This window comes from Saccopteryx bilineata, chromosome 2, assembly GCF_036850765.1.
Source record: "Saccopteryx bilineata isolate mSacBil1 chromosome 2, mSacBil1_pri_phased_curated, whole genome shotgun sequence".
Taxonomy (NCBI): domain Eukaryota; kingdom Metazoa; phylum Chordata; class Mammalia; order Chiroptera; family Emballonuridae; genus Saccopteryx; species Saccopteryx bilineata.
In genome coordinates this window covers 134,933,252-134,952,703 of record NC_089491.1, presented here as the reverse complement: position 1 = coordinate 134,952,703, position 19,452 = coordinate 134,933,252, and the positions used below count along the sequence as shown (strand labels likewise).

Genomic DNA, 19,452 nt, shown 5'->3' with positions numbered 1-19,452 from the left:
AAGGTACTCAGTAAATATTTATTAAACCAATATATCAATGTTATTTCACCTCTCTGAGCCTCTCAGTTTACTCCTTTATTTGGAAAGATCATGACTCCCTACTCTGCCTACCTCATGGAGCTACTGAAAGGATTACATATGACGGAAATAGGAGTATAGCTGACCCCTGAACAACATGGATTTGAACTGCAGGGGTTCAATGCAGATTTTTTATAATAAATACTGTAAATGTATTTTCTCTTCCTGATTTTCTCAACATTTCCTTTTCTCCAGCTTACTGTATTGTAAGAATACAGCATATAATACATAAAACATACAAAATATGTTAACTGACCATTCATATTACTGGTAAGGCTTCCAGTTGACAGTAGGCTATCAGTAGTTAAGTTTTTGGGGAATCAAAAGTTAAACACAGATTTGACTATGTGGGGGTCAGCGCCCCTAACCCCACATTAAGAGTTATCTGTACATTTTATGACCTAGAAAGCATTCTTCAAAAGTAGTGTTCTTAGAGCAACTAGTATAGCCCAAGATATATGCCCTGTGATAATGCCCTAGATGCCAGAGCTGTTGTGGGCCTGACATGGATCACCTATATCCTATTCACCTGCCTGTCCCAGATGCTGGAAAAACAGAAAGAAGCAACCCAAAAAAACTTCCATCTTCTTAAAATTATGCACATTCTGTATCTTTACACCATTCAGAATACTTTTTTTTAAAGAGAGAAAAAAGAGCGCAAGACAAACATAGATGTTTCTGTATGCACCCTGACCAGGGATTGAACCAGCAACCTCTGCATATCCAGATGACACTCTAACCAACTGAGCTAATGGCCAGGGCAACTCCCCACTTTTTAAAGGGCTAAACAAACTCCCTCCCCTGGTCTTTTGAGGCAATAACACAGTTAAGAGGATCTGAGGGCCAAATTCAAACTGTTAGTGATATGATCTTCGGCAAATTACTAAACCTCCATGGCTCGGTTTCCTTTTCTATAATCAAAGATAGTAATAGTATCTGTTTAATGAGTTTGTTGTGATTAGATAATGAATGTAAAGTGCTCAGCACACTGCAAATAGTAATTACTCAATAAATGCTATTAATAATTTGAAGTCTTCTTCAATTTGGTCCTTCTTCTTACCTCTCCAGAACTATGGCAGTACCCCCTCACTTCCCTCTATACAATGTCTACTCCAGCCTAACCACTTCACTCCGTCTCCAAATATCCCCCATTGGCTTTCCTGCCAATATGGCCCCTTTTGTTCCACATTCAACTGTGCTCCAGTCTTTTCACCTACCTCAAGTGCTTTCTCTCTTGCACAACTTCTCTCCAAGTCCTAATCTTTTGGTCTCACTACAGCTACAAAGCCAATCAGACTTCATGCATCCATCCCATTCACTCACTCAAAGACCTGAATGCCTGTTATATGCCAGGCACTGTTCCTCCCTTCTTAAAACCTAGTATTTCTGCCTACAACACTCGTATGGTATTCAGTCAAAGCTTGTGTCCCAACTCCATTAACTATGAAATTACCTTAAGTTGTCAGCCTCAGTGCCCATTTGTTGGTGACAGTGATCACCCCTGAGTAACTGTACCAGTGCCCTCAGCTGAGGTTACCTGTATCTGGGAAGAAGCTGTTAGCCAGCTGCTGCTGCATCGCCAGCTGTTGGGGTTTCATGCACATGGAGGGAGGCACGGTACCCATGGGCTTCTGTGCCAGCACTGGCTGTGAGTTCTGCTGGGGCACCAAGCCTGCCTGCCCCCCATGCTGCCCACTTAGCATATGACCTTGGTTGGACACCATGGCCATGGATGGGGCCAGGCGCTGCTGAAGAGCATGAGCTGGTGGCTGGGTGGGCATCAGTGGTTGGGCCAAACCTGGCTGTCGGGAGCCTCCGAGTCCCAAGGTAAGTTGTTGCTGGGACCCAGCCAAACTAGAAGAGCCCTCATGTGATAAAGACATGGCCTGGGTAGGGCCTGGTGTGGACAGTAAAGAATGCTGCTGCTGCTGGGCAGGCTGCAGCTGTGCTGAAAGCTGCTGCTTCTTCTGCAGCTCCTTCTTCTCATGCTCCAAAAGGTCCTCAATGAGCAGGGGTAGCTCACTGGCTACCAGTGAGCTGTCCATCTTGTCCAGCTCATCCCCAGATGCTGCATGTCCACCAGGCAAGGTCAGGGCCCCACTCTCTAATTCAAACTTTTCCAGCAGGGAGGACCCTCCTGGGACACTCAGTGGGCTAGAGGTTAGCAGGTGAGCTGGTGGTCCTCCTGTGGCTCCAAAGGGGCCCTTTTCAGCTGTGTGCCCACTGCTGGAAAAGGGTCCTGTGCCCATCCGTGTGTCCCGGTTGCCCATCACACTCTGTCCTGGCTTCAGTCCCAGACCTAGGGAAGTGGTAGCAGGTGCTGGCTCTACTTTGGGGGTGGTGATAGTGAACTGGCAAGGGGAAGGATGGCGCCCACCCTCCTCCACCTTGGGTTTCACCTCAGGGAGCACAGGTGCCAAACGGGGCTCAGTGGCATCAGTAGCAGGGGGAGCGCGCTCCTCAGGGCCCAGGGGTCCTGGCTCCACTCCCCGCAACAGGGCCTCCCGCTCAGCCTTTTCATTAGCTGACTCCACCAGCCTCAGGTGCTCATTGAAGATGTCCTTCTTGTCCCCAGTGTCCAACTCAGGGTCAGTATAGGCCAGTAGGTCAAACTCATCCCCATTGAGCAGATCATCCAGGTGAGGATCATTGGTCTCCAGGTTTTCCAAGGTGCCCAGCTCATCATCTCCCTTGGCCACATCCACACCCAAGCCCAAGTGAGCAAGCTCCTCATCATCCTCCAGGGCCTTGTGGGCATCAAAGTCGTCATCCAACTCAGGGTCCTCACAGGGTAACTTCCCAGCTTCCAAAGCCAAAGGAGGGGGGCGGCCAAGCTCAGTGCTTGAGGGGGGCCGGCTGACCAGCTCCAAGCCAGTGGGCAAGGTAGGACCCTTAGTATGGGGTGCTGGATGGAGGCTGTGGTTCAATTCAGGGGCCAGTGGGACTGAGGGTTTCTGCGGGGGAATACCTGACATCGCTAGACCACGCAGCCCCTCAGGAGCCAGTCGATGGGAGTCCTCACTTACAGGGTAAAATCGGGGTCTCTGAGGGGGGCCCTGACCAGGAAATGGAGCCCCCCCAGATCCTAGTCCTTTTTGCACATTATGCCGCAACTCAATAAACTGGGCAGGACCAGCTGGACCAGGCACTGGCTCTCCAGGGCCAGGCAGGCGGGTGGGAAGCCCTGCCAAGGGGGAACCTAGGGCTTGGCGGCCAAGTTCAGGCCCAGGAGTTGATGGAAAGCGAGTAGATATGGCAAGTCTCATAGAGTTTGCTGCTGTTGCTTGCTGCTGCTGCTGCCACAAGTGTTGCTGCTGCTGCTGTAAGGGCAGGGACCCAGGATAGGGTGCTCGCTGATAGAAGGCTTGGGAGCCTCCCACCAGTTGCCTGAAAGAATATACAGTAGTCAGTAAGATGATATCAAGATGAAGAAGAAATATATCATGGGCCTCAGGCAGGAGGAAAGGGTAGAATTAATGTGGCAAGGGGGAAGGAACAGGGGAGAAGAGTAAGTGACACTAGAAAAAGATTAGCGAGACAGGTAAATTGGAGGCAGTACACAAAGGTAGTAAAGTCTGTGCCCTTGGGTTACCCCCAGGGAACCCCCTAAAGCCTCACCGGCTATTCACATCCATAGAAGAAGGGGTGGCTGGTGGAGGTGGCCGGGACAGTCGGTCATCACTGGAGAAAGCCCCTGGCCCTAGAATGGGGCCACCCAGCTTGCTTGGGGGCAGCCCCATCAGGCTGCTTTTATCCTAGAACAGACAGAAATAGATGAAGGTGGGGCCACCTTCAATATCCTGGGCCCACCACACGTTGCCACCCTACCTACCTGGGTCCCAGAGAAGGGAGTCTGGCCTCGACTCAGCTGCTCAAAGGCAGGGCTGCTGGGCTCAGCACCCCAGCTTCCCGGGGGCCCCACTGTTCCTGCAGCGGCCGCAGCTGTTTCCTTCTCCTGCCGCAGGGTGCTGCGCTGGATCTGTTGCCGAATCAGCAGCTCTCTCAGTCGCTGGCGCTGCGCAGAGAAGAGAGAAGTGAGTCTGTCCTACTCCAATCACAGGGCTGGCACAGGGACAGTGGCGACATGAGGAACTCACCTCCACGATGTCAACTTACCTGCCGTTGCTTCTCCAGCTCTGTCTGGCTGAGGCTGGAGATGCCTGGGTCCTGGGCACCTGGAAGATCAGGTGCCGCCAAAGAGCCGGCCATTCCAGCCCCTGGGTCTTCTCGCTTATCGACTGGAGAGGTGATGCCAGCCCGCTGTGAGGCTCCATGAGGTGGGTAGGGTAGGGACCCATCGGATGCAGGTGGTGGTAGGACTGACGGGGGGCGTAGTGGGGACAGCCCATAGCCCTCTCCTGTGGACCCGCTGCTGGGTCCCAGGGGGCTGCCCGATGGGTGGAAATTTCCTGTGGCTACTGAGTAGTTTGTGCTTTGAGGCTTGCCCAAAGTAGGGCCAGGCCCAAAATGGCTGTTGATCCCATGAGGTGGAGGGAGACTAGGCTGAGGGACAGGGGGCTTTAGGGAAGAAGGCTCCCCTACCGCCTGAGGGAAAGTGAAACGCATGGGAGAGGGAGTGCCCACAAATGCACCTGTCCCAGGGGACCGGGCGAAATTGGGGGGCTGCCCACTTGGGACCTTGGCATGGAGCTCACCTGCTGGCCCCGAAGGCAGGGCTGCTGGAAAGCCTCCAGCCCCCAGTGGAGTATGGGCTGGAGGCCCAGACTTAAAGGCAACTTCAGGGGGCTGGGGTCGGGGTGGCTTATGCAGTGGGGCAAATGGGTCACGGGACTGAGGGCGAGAGGGTGGGCGGGAATAAGGGTCAGGGGACTGGAAGCGAGGGGTCACAGGGGATGGGCAGAATGCCTCAGCAGACAGAGGACGGGGTGTCAATGGGGACTGGGAGCTGGACTGGGACTGGGGACTGGCTGGCACTCGGGAGAAAGGGTCAGAGGGCAGTGAACGAGGGGGTAGGGCACAGCAGCTCTCAGGGGGGGGTGGTTGGGGCCGAGGGGTCAATGGGGGTTGAGCATAAGGGTCAGAGTAGGGGCCAGGGCGAAAGATATCAGAGTGGCTGGGGGGAGAAGGGGCCAAAGCCTGGGCAGGGGATGGCTCCTGGGGCCTTAAGCCCAAGCCTGGGCTCTGAGGCTCTACCTGAGATGCCCGAGGGGTCAGGGGGGCTTTGAAGACATCAGGTGCCTTTAACTCCAGGCTTCCAAGATGGGGGCCTGAGGAGGGTGAGTCAACAAAGCCCAAATTTGGGGGCCCATAGCTAGGAGAGGATGCCCCAAGCTCTTCCTTCTTCACCTCCAAGGCTTTCCGAGACTCCCCAAAAGGCGGGGGTGACAGCAGGGGCTCAGAAGCCTTGCCACCCCCTACCCCTGGGCTCTCAGGCACAGCCAGATTGTCCAGTGAAGGGCAGCGAGGTTTGAGGAAGGGGTCAGGTGTGGAGGGCTGGTGTCGGGGGGTGCCAGGTGGGGTTGTGTGGAATTCCCCTGGCTGACCAGTCCCAGGACGAGATGAGGTACCCAACGTTGGGGGCTGCACAGGGGCCCCAGTCGGACTAGGATAGGGAGGATAGGCGGGCGGTGCCGTGGGGAAGCGGGGCTCCAGAGCGTAGGCAGGGGCCAGTCCAAAGGGGTCCTGCGAAGGCACTTGGGCGGGCACCTGGGGTGGGAGCTTGAGGAAGAGCTCACCGGGCGAGTCGGGGCCGGGCACCATGCCCGCTGGTGGCTTCAGGAACCCGTCCGCAGAGGTAGACAAGCCAGCGGGGGTAGTGGGGCTGCCAATGAAAATGGTGGGGGCCGCAGCAGGGGGCGGACTGCCCAGTGCCCCTGGCTGGGGGGGAATGCGAAGATGTAGGGCCGGTCGGTCAGTCTTACGGGCCATGTCGCCCACCTTGGTCTGCTTGTTGATCTGGCTCTCAGCCTGCTACGGGAGGAGACCAGGCACAGAGCAGTCAGGCTGCTGTGGGCAGGCCCTACATCCCACTACCCTCACAGAGGTCACCTGCTACAAGACTTCAATGGCACAGCCTGGTGGGGCCCCCACTCACCTTTTGCACCTTGTTGATGCGGTGAGCTGCCCGGTTATCTTTGGCCTTTTGCTGAAGGGTAAGAGGATTGAGTCTGAGGGCTAGGGCTCAGTCTCATGCCCAGCCCCCATCCCTCATGTCACACACTCTACCCAAAAGGTGATCCCTTTTGGCCCAGTCGCTCTATGAGCAGGGGAAGGAAAGAACTGAAGTGAATTTCCCCCAAAGCACCCTCCTCAGTTCCCATGCCTCCTTCTGTCTCACCAGGTAGGGGGCTTTGTCAGCAGCTGGAACTTTTCTCCAGAGCTTCATGATTTGTTTGCAACGGCTAGACCAGTCTGGAGGACAGAGGGATTACATTAGGAAATTTGGCAGGTGACCCCTGCACCCACCATGTTACCAGGTTGTTGTCTCCCTTTTTCCCTTGCCCTTGTCCCACAGGTACCTGGATAATCTTGCTTGAGATTAGGAAAGTTAATGTTGGCATAGAGCACAGGTGAGATGGTGGAGAGTTGGCCCAACTCTTCATCCTTCTCCCAGCGCTGAAGACTCCGCTGGTTATAGGAGAGCCCGTCGCCCTCGCCCTCTGTGGTAGGGGTGGTGGGGGTGGAAGGCGTAGTACCCCCTGAGCCTGTCCAGGGGCTGTCTGGTTCACCAGGTTCTGGGCTAAAGAAGCCCCCGCGCTCCCTGGGGCGCAGGGGCAGAGAGTCATAGGGAGCAGGGATGCCATACCCCACCCCAGACAAACTGCCCAGATGTCCCAGGTTGATGCCCTCCCCCAACAGAGAAGGGCCACAACAAGAAGGTAGAAAGGCATAGAGAAGTATTGCTACAGCAGCACCCAGGAATCCAAGGTTCCTTCCCTTGGCATGGGCCCAGTTGGAGGGAAGGGACAACAGAGACAGCTCACAAATGTTAAGCATAGATACCAACCTAGAATCCAAGAACGGGGACTGGCAAAGGACCGGGTAGGAGTCCATTGGGCTGCTGGAGGGGAGATTGCCCAAGGCGAGTCCACCTATAAGAGGCACAGGATCAGAGAAAGGAAGCAAGTGGCCCATCCTTGGGGCAAGCTTGGCCATACCTGCCCACCAGTCTTCAAATCACCCATATCACCTTGAAGAAAGGGCCTCTGCAGTGGTGTACGGCTGCCGTCTGGGGTTCCACAACCCAGATGCTGCTCTCGTTCGGAACCCAAAACATCCTTGAAGAGCTGCTGCAGGTCCTTGGATTCCATCTTGGGTAGTTCTGTGGGGGATTGGGAAGATGCTGCTGAGGCAGACTTGGACAGTTGAGGGGACACCACATGCTACAAATAGAGCTGGAGGTGCTCGCTTTGGCAGCACATATACTGTCCATGGCCAGCGATGGTGCCAGTGCTTCCCAGTGCACAGATGAGAGTACCAAAACAGGACCTTCTCCTTCTCCCAAAAGATCCTTATATAGGAAGAGTGCAAGTCACAGCCTCACCTTCTGTGGGAATCCTGTCTAAGTCAGAGCTAAGCATTCCTTCTCCCGGGGTGCCTGGTTTCTCGGGGTCACTGGGCACTGGGGATGCCTTTACGCCCCCATCCTCAGGTCCTGCAATGGCCAGGAGAAAGCCATCAGCCAAGGCCAGTACGGAGGTACCACATTGACCAAACTGAACCACAGCAGGCATGGAGCAGTTTGCAGTCTCCTACCCTGATGGTGCTCAGGGGCAGAACAGATTGACAAAAGCAAAAACCAAGCTAGGACAGTCTTCCCAGCAGCCCTCACCTGGTGTATCAGCCTTGCCCTCAGGGCCACGGGATTCTTCATCTGCAACCTCTGCACCATCATCTCCTAAAAGTAACAATCACCAGTCTAATCAGAGGTGCCCTACATCTAACATCCAGAATGGGTCCCCAACTCAACAGGGCAGGACCCTGGCCTACCCTCAATTCCCAGAGACTAGCCCATTCCCCTTATGAGCTCCTAAGCACAGACAAAAGCTGGGTCCCTTCAGATCACCTCACCCCTAAATGACTGACCTTTCTGTGAGGTAGGGAGCTCCTTCCTATCTGAGCCTCCATCCCCCTTGGCCTTTGGGGTTCCTAGTGCAAAGCTTGGTCGGCCCACCCCAACTGCAAAAAGGGCCTTCCGGCTCAGGTCCAGCAGCTCTTTCCCAAAGAAGGCCTCCTGTAGGAAGAGGCAGGGAGAAATAGGCTTCTTCATGTCCAGCAGGGCAGACACCCCCTCACCCTTCGGAGCTTAAGGCCCACCTGCAGGTAAGCAGGAAACATGTCCTCTAGTTTACTCTTCTTGCGCCCTCGCCGCTGCTGCTTCTTTTTCTCATCCGCATCAGCTAAGCTCTGGTCCACAGAGCCCTCTGCAGGCAGGTCAGCAGGCATCACTAGGGACAGAATGGGAGGTGTTGGTTTCTCTGGGGACACTGAGCATGCTGCTCCCTGAGGATGTTTTCTGTCTACTCTCTCCCAACACCAACTGGGCCAACCACCTGCTCAGCATTTTGAGTGAGCCCTTCCCCCAGGCCTCCCTGGCAGTGCCCGGTAGGTCCTATGACCCCCACCTTCTCCCAGACCCCAGCCTGAGCCCTCACCCGTCTCACCCTCGTCGGGCTGCCCATCCCCACTCAACACCTCCGCCTGAGCAGCAGGTCCCTTTTTCACACGTGTGTGGGATTTCCGCTGTCGCACCATGAAACCACCAATGCCTATGAGGCAGAGACAAGGCTGAGAGGCCACTGGGGATTGGGTGAGATGCCCCTCCCACCCCATTACCCAACCCAGGGCCTCACCAGGCCGGTAGGGTTTGCGTTTGCGTTTTTTACTATCCTCAGTTTCCTCCTTGCCAGGCTCCACATCAGGGCTGACAGGGCCCTCCAGTTTGATTTCGCACTCCATGTGCTCCACACCACCTGCATATTAGGACAGAGATGGAGGCAAAGCAGAGGAGTGGGCCCTTTTAACTGTGTCATCCTGCTACCCAAGAACAGAGAGCTGAATGTCTTGACAGAGCCATTTGGACAAGACCAACAGTGGATTGAGAGAGACTGAGAAAGCCAACGCTGTTCCCACCCAACGTCCAACTCTCAGTCACACAGCCATGACTTTGTTACTCCCTGAGATTCCCCAGTCTAACCTTCACCCTTGAGCAGCTCATCGGTGTCCAAGTCCCCATCCTTCTTGTCATCAGGGCCAAGGGCCTCTGAGGGCTCAGAACCTTCCAGCCCAGACTCGCCTGGGAGGCCAAGCCGTCCTCGCCGCTGGCGCCGCTTGTGTAGTGGCGACATGGTAAGGTTACGGAGCACAGCCATGCCAGTTTCTGTCAGCCACACACCCTCGAAGCGAAAGTACTGGGGCTCTACACAAAGGGGAAGAGCATGTGACTCAAGGGAAACCAGAACTCCAAGTTTCAGCCTAAGTCCCCAGCTGGGACAAAAGCAGTGAGAGACAGACAGATCAGACAAAGTTCAGCCAGGGCCAAAGAAGTGAAAAGAATAGGCCACCACTGGTCACTAATTAAGGTTCCAATTCTCCATCAATAACCCAGAGACTGCTATTGCAGAAGGCTGACTTTGCTCTTGATGAACCCGAGGTTCACCAAATATATTCTCTGTCTGGGGCTAGGAGTGCCCTCGCTTGCAGAATACCAGCATAAAGTGCCCTAGATGCCAAGAGCAATGCCTGCATCATGACGGAAGAGATGGCTCCAGCCCCTTCACTGAGGAAACAGAGCAGTGTCCTGTGCTCTCTGGAGATGACATACTGGCAGTACAGAGGCCATGTTTCCTAATGAATGGAACTCAGTCTGGGAAACTAGAGGTGTTGGTTGTAGTCATAACTTTGCCATTAAACTATTGGGCAACCTTGAGCAAAGTATTGGATCTCCCTGTGTCTTAGTTTCCTCCTCTTAAAATGAGATAAAGTTAGGGGGTTGGAGCTGGACTAGACAATATCTAAATGCTCCTCTGGCTTTGGCATTTAAAATTCTTGTTAACTCACCTGGCTCTTTCACCTTCATAGGCACCAACTCTGGAGGTGCAACAGGAGCTGTGGAGAGGACAAACCAAGGCAGTTTGTGGTCCTGTCCCAAAGCAAGGTATCCCAGCCCTGACTTCTCCTCCCTTTCCCCAACATCTGGTACTCACCAGTAGGCTTTATCACATAAGGCTGGCAGGAGACACAGTCAAAGCCCTCATCAGCTGCTTGTTCTACATCATCCTCTGTGAAGAGGCTCTCACAGCCAGCATGCATCCACCTGAGAGAAAGGAGACATGAAGAGATAAACCCAGACTACGCAAGGCTGAGAACAGGGAAGAGGGAGCCAAGCAAGGCAAAAGGGGTACCCTCACCGTTCACAATGGCGACACTGGATCAGTAGATCCTCTTCCACATATGGGGCATGACAGATAGGGCAGGTCACCAGGCTGGCACAGGGCCCGCAGTGTGTGTAACTATTCTGCCATTCACAGTGGAAACCAGGGGAGGCAGCCCCACACTGCATACAAGACACACACCTGGTAGGAGGAGAAAGACAGACCCTCAGCACACCTAACCTACCCAAGGCACCCAGAGGTACTTTCACTACGAACCATGCAACCAGCCTGGCCTTCTAAACCCTGCCTCTGTCATACAGTCAACATCACAGCTGCTCTGACATCCCTGGCCTAGTCCCTCTGAAGATCCTGGGTCTCCTTACCACTTGCATTTCCAGCCGCCCTTGGGTACGGTGAGCAGTGGGGGATCCAGGCAGTACGTGTGGTAGCTAATGTCACAGTCATCACAGAGCAGCAGGCGTGAGGGGTCGGAGGCCTGGCCGCATACCTCACACACGATGCACTCCACACAACGCCAGCCCTTTAACAGCATCACCTTGGTGATCTGGTGCAGAAGATGGCAATTCCTCAGAGTGTGACGCGGGGGGAGGGCAGACTTCTTAGGGGAGGGTGAGCCTTATATGGGTATGGCTGGAGAACCTCAGTGCCCAGGTCAGACCTCCATTTGAGCACAGAGAGGCTATGCAGAGCACTCTTACACCAAAAATACAGGGTGGAACAAACTAAATTTACAGTTGTGAGTATGCAAAAGTTTATTCTTGTATTATTTATTATATTGTATTATTTTCTATACAAACAACTGTAAACCTACTTTTGCCCCACTCTGTAGCAACTCTCAACTTAGGCTCTCAGGGATCTCTACTTTCAGAGAATAGCCTCACCTGGCCACTGCCTCATTACAGAGTGAAATGACAATCTTTTACTACTCAAGTCCCCAACAAGACTGTGGATAGAACTAGGTTGTATTTCCCCAAATTTTTATTGAACATTTAAAACCTGCTACTGCAACAGAAGGAAGAAGGCCATGTGAAGACACTGGAAGAGATTGGAGTTATATGGCCACAAGCCAACTAAAGCCAGGAGCCACCAGAAGCTGGAAAGCAAGAAAGAATTCTTCCCTAGAGACTTTGGAGCATGGTCCAGCTAAAACTTTGGGTTCAGATATCTGGCCTTAAAGAATAGTGAGAGAATTAGTTTCTGTTGTTTTAAGTCACCAAGTTGATGGTAATTTGCTACTGTAGCCCTAGGACATGAATACAATCACATTATTTTTCTTGAATAAATAATACACATATAGTAAAACAACTACTACTGCAATTTAGGGAATGTTAGCAATGGGCAAGTTCTAAATTAACATGAACGAAAACACCAAAACCAAGTGATTGTAGTTGGGTCAAAAATATTGCTTTCTCGGCCCTGGCCGGTTGGCTCAGCGGTAGAGTGTCGGCCTGGCGTGCGGGGGACCCGGGTTCGATTCCCGGCCAGGGCACATAGGAGAAGCGCCCATTTGCTTCTCCACCCCACCCCCTCCTTCCTCTCTGTCTCTCTCTTCCCCTCCCGCAGCCAAGGCTCCATTGGAGCAAAGATGGCCTGGGCGCTGGGGATGGCTTCTTGGCCTCTGCCCCAGGCGCTAGAGTGGCTCTGGTCTCGGCAGAGCAACGCCCCGGAGGGGCAGAGCGTCCACCCCTGGTGGGCGTTCCGGGTGGATCCCGGTCGGGCGCATGCGGGAGTCTGTCTGTCTCTCCCCATTTCCAGCTTCAGAAAAATACAAAAAAATAAATAAATAAAAAATATTGCTTTCTCGGCCCTGGCCGGTTTGCTCAGTGGTAGAGCATTGGCCTGGCGTGCAGAAGTCCCGGGTTCGATTCCCGCCCAGGGCACACAGGAGAAGCGCCCACCTGCTTCTCCACCCCTCCCCCTCTCCTTCCTCTCTGTCTCTCTCTTCCCCTCCTGCAGCCAAGGCTCCACTGGAGCAAAGTTGGCCTGGGCGCTGAGGATGGCTCTGTGGCCTCTGCCTTAGGTGCTAGAATGGCTCTGGTTGCAGCAGAGCGACGCCCCAGATGGGCAGAGCATCGCCCCCTGGTGGGCGTGCCGGGTGGATCCCGGTCGGACACATGCGGGAGTCTGACTGCCTCCCCATTTCCAGCTTCAGAAAAATACCAAAAAAAAAAAAAAAAAAAAAAATATATATATATATATATATATATATATATATATATTGCTTTCTCTTGGGGACATTTGCTAGGATTTTCATTTTACATTTTACCTCCAGACTACATCATGTTTTCTACTAGTAAAGTTTTCGGAGCTTCTATGATGGACTGAATTATACCAGCAAGTCATGGTCTACCACCAAGAACCTATAAAGACCACCACCATTTCCAAAGTGTTATTCCCCAAGATGAGTCTGATAATCACTGGTAACTGATAAATGACTTCCATGACCAATGGCCACTTTAAGTATTGTGAGGGCCTAGAATAAGAAATAAGTGACCCCATTCATCACTCCAGGCCTCCTGGGCCCTGAACTTACCTTGCTGTTGACACAATACGGGTGGTAGCACTGCGAGCACTGGGAACAGGCAAGGAGGTGGCCCTCTGCCCCCCGGCCAAAGCTGCCACATACCACACACATGTCCTAGGGAAACACAAAGAATGTCCAACTAGGTCTCCTCATCCCATGTAGTCCTGGCAACTGACTATAACTCTAATCTGCAGGAAAGAGTCAAAGAACTAAAAGCCTATCCCCTGGTATCAGGACACGGTGAGCCATCCTGGGACCCTGCTCCTCTTAGCATGCCTTGTGCATCTGATCAGGTAATTTGAACTGAAATAGCCTGACATGGGTAAAGGTAAGGAGAAATGAAAGGAAGAGGTGAGTAAAGAGTGGTCAGGCTGAGAGAGGAACATATGTGCCAGTATTCTACAGCTTTGAGGTTATTCAGGTGAGAACATACACAAGCTTCCTACATAGGCAGAAATCATTTCTGCCTTTTCACTGCTATATTTCTAGCTCATGCTCAGTGCCAAGCTCAGATGAGACACTCAAGAGAAATTTGATGGGTAGATAAATAAACAATGTGATTCTGATTTACTGTTTTCTAATTAGCACGGTAGAAAAGTAGGTCCTTGGTTTTCTGCATCTGCTCTTCCACCTAAACACATACACCCAATGTCAGTCTGCCAGGTCTCTCACTACTAAGGATGGGACTACAACAGTCACATATGGTACCTGCATTAGGACAAATTTGTCTGTATTGGAGAAGAGAACCACAGTATTTTGCATGGTGTCGTCATCATCGTCTTCTTCCTCCTTGCTGGGAGAGCTATCGATATCAGCAACCTTATAGGCAGAGAGTTGTGGAAAGTGAGGCAGCTAAACTTGCCCCAACTAAACTGCTTTCTTCTTTGGCATTGGGGGAAGGAGGTATAAACCCTTGGCTAAACGAAGGCCAGGAGCCAGACTAAGAAGCAGAACACCCCAGCTTCCAAACTAGGCCTCAGCCCGACAGCAGAGATTTCAGAGAAGCCTGAGGGCCAAGCAAACAGAAGGAGCAGATAGAGCCAGACACAGGCCCTAGGCAAGCAGGCAGGTAGGTGAGCATGCAGGGGACTGACAGGATTAAAGAGTGTTTAATCTTGAAGGGGTCAGCTGAAGTATGTTTGGGGGATGGGAAGCCTCTCCTTACTACCAGAGTCTCAATGGAAGAAGTGGTTGATTTTAGCCGGGCACGTCCTCTCCCACGTCCTCCATGTGCTCCTCCACGTGGCCGGCGTCTTCCTGGGAAACTACTGCTACGACCCTGAGTGAGAGAAGTGGATGATTATAGGGACAAGTTGAGGGTCAGTATGTTGGGTCCAGGTATGGAGGGAAGAGAAGATACTAATGGACAGAGCATGACAGATAATAAAGACCAGGAGTCCCAAGCAGGGCAGGGGAAATCTAGCTCTCAGATAGCAATAAGTAGAAAGTGCTTCTCTCAAAAAAAAGTGGCCAAGTGGTGTAATGACAAAAACTACTGGCATTAAAGACCTGAGTTTCTGCCTGACCAGGTGGTGGCGCAATGGATAGAGCGTCAGACTGGGATGTGGAGGACCCAGGTTCGAGACCCGGAGGTTGCCAGCTTGAGTGTGGGCTCATCTGCTTTGAGCAAAGCTCACCAGTTTGGGCCCAAGGTCACTGGCTTGAGCAAGGGGTTACTCAGTCTGCTGAAGGCCTGCGGTCAAGGCACATATGAGAAAGCAATCAATGAACAACTAAGGTGTCGCAATGAAAAACTAATGATTGATGCTTCTCATCTCTCACCGTTCCTGTCTGTCCCTATCTATCCCTCTCTCTGTCTCAAAAAAAAAAAAAAAAAAAAAAGACCTGAGTTTCTAATCCCAGTTCTATTACTGAGTAACTATGAAGCTGGCAAGTCACCTGTACTCTATGAATCAGTATTCTCCTTAATATAAAAAATAGAGGATGAGCTAAAGGACCTCTGAGTCTAGAATTTAATAAGCCAGGTAGGAAGGTACTGGTGACTCAGGACTGTACTTGTGACATTAGCATGAAGTTGACCACATGCAGTGATAGATAGCCCCTCACCTGTTTGATGCGGGAACGAGCTGGGGAGCTGCGTCGCCTCCCTTTGTCCCCCTCAGCTTTGCCTCCACCAACAGATGTCCCAGTATCACACAATAGCGAGTCATCAGTCTCTGGCAGAGAGTCAGTACAGAGCCGAAGGGAGCCTTCATCTCGGGCTGGACTAACGTCTGTAGATACACCCAACTCCATAGACAAGGAGCCGCCCCCCTCGGGGTCAGGAGAGCCCAACAGGGGCTCTGAGCCAGGGAAACTGGCACTGGCATCGCCCTGGCTCAGATTGGAGATCTCATTAACAATGTCGGATTTGATGAGAGCAGGTGGGGTAGGAGCCACTGGTGCACGTGGCTCCTCTTGCTCTTCACAGGGTGAGCCCTGCCCTGTCTGCTTGCATTCTGGGCCATAGACCTCCACAGGGGTCACAGGGGCCAGCTCCTCGGGGTCCAGGAGCACAGGGGAACCCTTCAGTTCACTAGCCAAACTGCCAGGAGTCTGTCCAGCCTCTGGCTGGGAATCAGGAGTGTCAGTCCCATCCAGAGGGGCTGTGTCTTCACCCAGGCCAGAGAAGTCATCAAGGGCTGGGGCAGGGCTTGGGGCAGGGCTTGGGGCAGGGCAGGAAAGGTTCCCCACGGAAAAAGGGAGAGGACTAGTAGGGCTGGGCTCCAGGGCTGGGCACTCAGGTTCAGGGACTTTCTCAGTCTCCATCTGAGGCAGCTCAGCCTCATCTGAGACCTCTACAGTCTTCTCCATGGGACTCAGTGGAGAAGGAAGGGACAGTGGCAGAGCAGGAGGAGTGCACTGGGAAGGGGAGTTCTGGGGAGGCAGGGAATGCTGGAGGACTGGAGAACACCGAGGGGGAAGGGGCTCCATCAGGATGGGAGAGGCCAACCCCATAGGGGAGCCTGGAGATGGAGGAAGGATCATAGGAGGTACAGGCTCAGGGTCCGTACAGTTAGCTTCCGGTGGAGGGCTGATGGGTGTCTCTAGAATGGGGGCAGCCAATGGTGAATCAGGGTCACTGTCCCCTTTGGCACCAAAGGGGTACTCTAACTCCCCCAAAGGAGAGAGGGCCGGTGGAGCTACAGCTGTGATAATGGGTGAGAGCGGAGGAGGAAGAGGATCTGGAAGGAAAGAGAAAAAGGAAGGTTAGGTGTACCATGAAAACTTAAGACTGTCGCAGAGTAAGGGAGTACTAATATCCCTTTACCTGGTGGCATCAGCTGAGGCGACAAGGATGGCTCCCCTGACAGGGACAACGGCAGCTCCTCAGGCAGAGGGGACAGAGGTGGTTCCCCAGGCTCAGACAGGGCCGGCCCTCCATGTAAGGAGGATAAAGGTGGTTCTCCAGGTGGGAGGAATGAGGGCAATTCCTCAGGTGCAGAGCATAGGTCTGGCTCCTCAAGGGGCTCTTCAGGTCGAGGGGACAGGTGTGGTTCTTCAGGCTGGGGGGACAGATGTAGTTCCTCAGGCTGGGAGGACAACTGCGGCTCCTCAGGCATGGAGGCCAGGCGTAGCTCCTCAGGCCGGGGGGACAGGCACAGCTCCTCAGGCATGGAAGATGGCTGTGGCTCCTCAGGCATGGGGGACAGGCATGGTTCCTCAGGCTTGGGGGACAGGCGTGGCTCCTCTGGTGGGGGGGATGGGTGCGGCTCCTCAGGTGCAGGGGATAGATACAGCTCCTCAGGCCGGGGGGAAAGAAACAGTTCCTTGGATGCAGGGGATAGGCACAGCTCCTCAGGTCGAGGAGACAAGAGCGGCTCCTCGGGCCGTGGGGATAGACTCGGCTTCTCAGGCGCAGGGGAAAGGCATGGCTCCTGAGGCACAGGGGACAAACACGGCTCCTCAGGCGCAGGGGACAGGTGCAACTCCTCAGGCGTGGGGGACAGGTGCGGCTCCTCAGGCAGTGGCAACAGGGGTGACTTCTCCAGCGGTAGGGACTCGAGTAAATCCTCCGGTGGCGGGGAAGCAGGTGAGTCTTCAGGTGGTGGGGATGTGGGTGAATCCTCAGGCGGTGGGAATGGGCGTGAAGCCTCAGGAGGGGGGGATGTGGGGGACTCCTCAGGTGGTGGGGACAGGGGAGATTCCTCTGGCGGTGGGGACAGACGCGACACCTCAGGCAGGGGAGATAGGCGTGATACCTCTGGTGGAGGGGACATAGGTGAGTCCTCAGGTGGTGGGGACATGGGTGAGTCCTCAGGAGGTGGGGAAAGGCGTGATGCCTCAGGTGGTGGGGAGAGGGGAGACTCCTCTGGGGGAGGGGACAGAGGTGACTCTTCAAATGGAGGGAACAGACGTGATGCCTCAGGTGGTGGAGACATGGGTGACTCTTCAGGCGGGGGGGACATAGGTGACTCTTCAGGTGGAGGAGACAGGCGAGATGCTTCAGGTGGTGGGGAAGTGGGCAATTCCTCGGGTGGGGGGGATAGGGGAGACTCCTCAAATGGTGGGCACAGGGGTGTCTCAAGTGGAGGTGATGGAGGTGACTCCTCTGGTGGAGAAAAGGGTGACTCCTCCAGTGGAGAAAAAGGTGATGATTCAGGCGGAGGAGACAGAGGAGACTCCTCAGGCGTTGGAGAGAGGGGTGATTCCTCAGGCGGTGGGGACAGACGCGATGCCTCAGGCGGCGGGGATGTGGGGGATTCCTCAGGTGGTGGGGACAGGGGCGACTCCTCAGGTGGGGGCAGCAGTGGCATCTCCTCATTTAGGGGGGCCTCCAACTGGGGCTCAAGTTGGGCCCCTGCTCTCCCTGTAGACATAACATACTATGCTCCTACCTAGCTCAACTCCACTCCACTCCACAGAAAGTGCAAGGTCTGGGGCAGAGCAGAAACTGGCCTTTTCCACAGAATAGAAGGGGATAACTTTCAGGGACCCTCAAACCCTACTCACCTAGTGGTTTGGCTTCACATTGCAGGGGCCCTGGTTCCTTGGATTGCATAGAGGTCACATGCCCAACCTTTGGCTGCCCTTGGCATACAACGTACAGAGCATCAGGCTCATCAGTGGGGGGATCGCCAGGCTCTGGGGGTGAGAATCTGCAGAGGGTATAGGGAAGCAGGCACCATGGCTCTCATCAGATATCAACTCCTAGAGAGCATGCTGGGACGAGGCATGAACACTTTGGATTGTACCATCCACCTTAGGGTTCCCTTCTCAGAGTCAACTTGCTTTAATACAGCCCCTGCCAATCTCAGCACTTTCAATCCCACAGCCCAGTCTCGTCTAGTCCATTACTTACCTGCTACAGACTGCAGGATGCTGCTCAGCAACAGAACTGATAGGCTGTTCTCTCTGGGCTTTGTGACAGCGGTAACAGAGTGAGTAGTTCTCAAACCACTCAGAGTTGGGATTCAGCTCTGAACCGGCCCCACAAGCCCGGCATACCCGGCATGCCTAGAAGGAAAAGGCCAAACAGGATTGGTCAGACAACAGAGCCTACAAGGGAACAAGGGACTTGCTCTGGATGTTGTAGGAGGCAGAATTAGGAGAGTACAGCAGGATCAAAGACCCTCACCTTGCACTTCCAAGAGTGAGCAGGCAGTTCTTCCATAGGTGGGTTTAGGCAAAAGGTATGGTATCCTTTGTCACACGTCTCACAGACCAACATCTTAGAGTCATTCCCAGGTTTCCTGCAGAGGCAGGTCAGATAACAGGGTCTTCCTCACCTTTCTTTTAACCCTAAACTGTGCCCTGCCCAAGGCTTCACTCCTGCCCTCTCATTTTTACCTGCAGGCTTGGCACACTTTGCATTCAGGGCACTGCCAGCCAGCACGCTTACGGGCAGTCAGAGCAGTGTCCAGGCAGGCCCCGTGATAGTGATGCCCACAGCTGGTACAGAAGAACAGGTCACATAATTCCCCTGGCCCCTCACACACTGCACAACGAGCCTCCTCTGCAGTCAGAAGGGACAGAAAACACAGGTCAGCTATGGATTCCCTGCAGGACTCAGCTCAGTGCTGTCTACACTACAGGCACTCCATGGACCTGAATAAACAAATAGTTACCAAGTATCTGCCTAATATATGCCAGGCATTGTTCTATACACTGTAGACACCGTAGTAAACAAGACAGGCAAAGCCCCTGCACTCTCAGAGTTCACATCTATTTTAGTGAGACAGACTGACTCTATAAATTTTTTTACTTCAATGAGTGTTCTGCAGAGTACAAAACCCCATGCACACTTGGTCCTTCATTGCCCGATAGAGTGGGACTTCTTTTTAAATTGAATTTATAGTCGTCCCTTGTCATATTGTGGTTCACTTTTCGTGGTTTCACTATATCATGGATTTTAAAATTGTATAAATCTAGTTTTGTATCGTGAATTTTTCGCTGTATCATAGGATTTTGCAGTATATAGGTATTTTTATATATTTATTATTTTAATTATTTTTGTGGTAAAATAAGCAAAATAAGTGTGGGAAAGGTTTACAA

General features: G+C 53.3%; 1 protein-coding gene across 11 annotated transcripts in view; it reads right to left on the bottom strand.

The window, feature by feature from the left end:
* KMT2D (lysine methyltransferase 2D) overlaps positions 1-19,452 on the bottom strand; it is a 41,858-nt gene that overhangs the window by 15,159 nt on the left and 7,247 nt on the right. For 6 of the 11 annotated variants that reach the window (XM_066257937.1, XM_066257941.1, XM_066257943.1 and 3 more), the window contains exons 7-35: positions 18,748-18,913; positions 18,536-18,650; positions 18,260-18,414; positions 17,911-18,056; positions 16,229-17,767; positions 15,025-16,142; positions 14,123-14,236; positions 13,666-13,776; positions 12,967-13,071; positions 10,796-10,977; positions 10,449-10,613; positions 10,245-10,354; positions 10,099-10,146; positions 9,236-9,457; positions 8,892-9,011; positions 8,694-8,807; positions 8,356-8,486; positions 8,125-8,272; positions 7,871-7,936; positions 7,583-7,693; positions 7,229-7,360; positions 7,046-7,130; positions 6,558-6,799; positions 6,377-6,450; positions 6,134-6,184; positions 4,195-6,009; positions 3,911-4,093; positions 3,697-3,833; positions 1,616-3,465 (exon numbers count right to left, since the gene is read on the bottom strand). In XM_066257937.1, coding sequence (XP_066114034.1) covers positions 1,616-3,465; positions 3,697-3,833; positions 3,911-4,093; positions 4,195-6,009; positions 6,134-6,184; positions 6,377-6,450; positions 6,558-6,799; positions 7,046-7,130; positions 7,229-7,360; positions 7,583-7,693; positions 7,871-7,936; positions 8,125-8,272; positions 8,356-8,486; positions 8,694-8,807; positions 8,892-9,011; positions 9,236-9,457; positions 10,099-10,146; positions 10,245-10,354; positions 10,449-10,613; positions 10,796-10,977; positions 12,967-13,071; positions 13,666-13,776; positions 14,123-14,236; positions 15,025-16,142; positions 16,229-17,767; positions 17,911-18,056; positions 18,260-18,414; positions 18,536-18,650; positions 18,748-18,913 — 9,555 coding nt within the window. The remainder of the gene's footprint in view (positions 1-1,615; positions 3,466-3,696; positions 3,834-3,910; positions 4,094-4,194; positions 6,010-6,133; positions 6,185-6,376; positions 6,451-6,557; positions 6,800-7,045; positions 7,131-7,228; positions 7,361-7,582; positions 7,694-7,870; positions 7,937-8,124; positions 8,273-8,355; positions 8,487-8,693; positions 8,808-8,891; positions 9,012-9,235; positions 9,458-10,098; positions 10,147-10,244; positions 10,355-10,448; positions 10,614-10,795; positions 10,978-12,966; positions 13,072-13,665; positions 13,777-14,122; positions 14,237-15,024; positions 16,143-16,228; positions 17,768-17,910; positions 18,057-18,259; positions 18,415-18,535; positions 18,651-18,747; positions 18,914-19,452) is intronic. The other 5 variants (XM_066257939.1, XM_066257944.1, XM_066257946.1 and 2 more) reach the window with 4 other exon arrangements.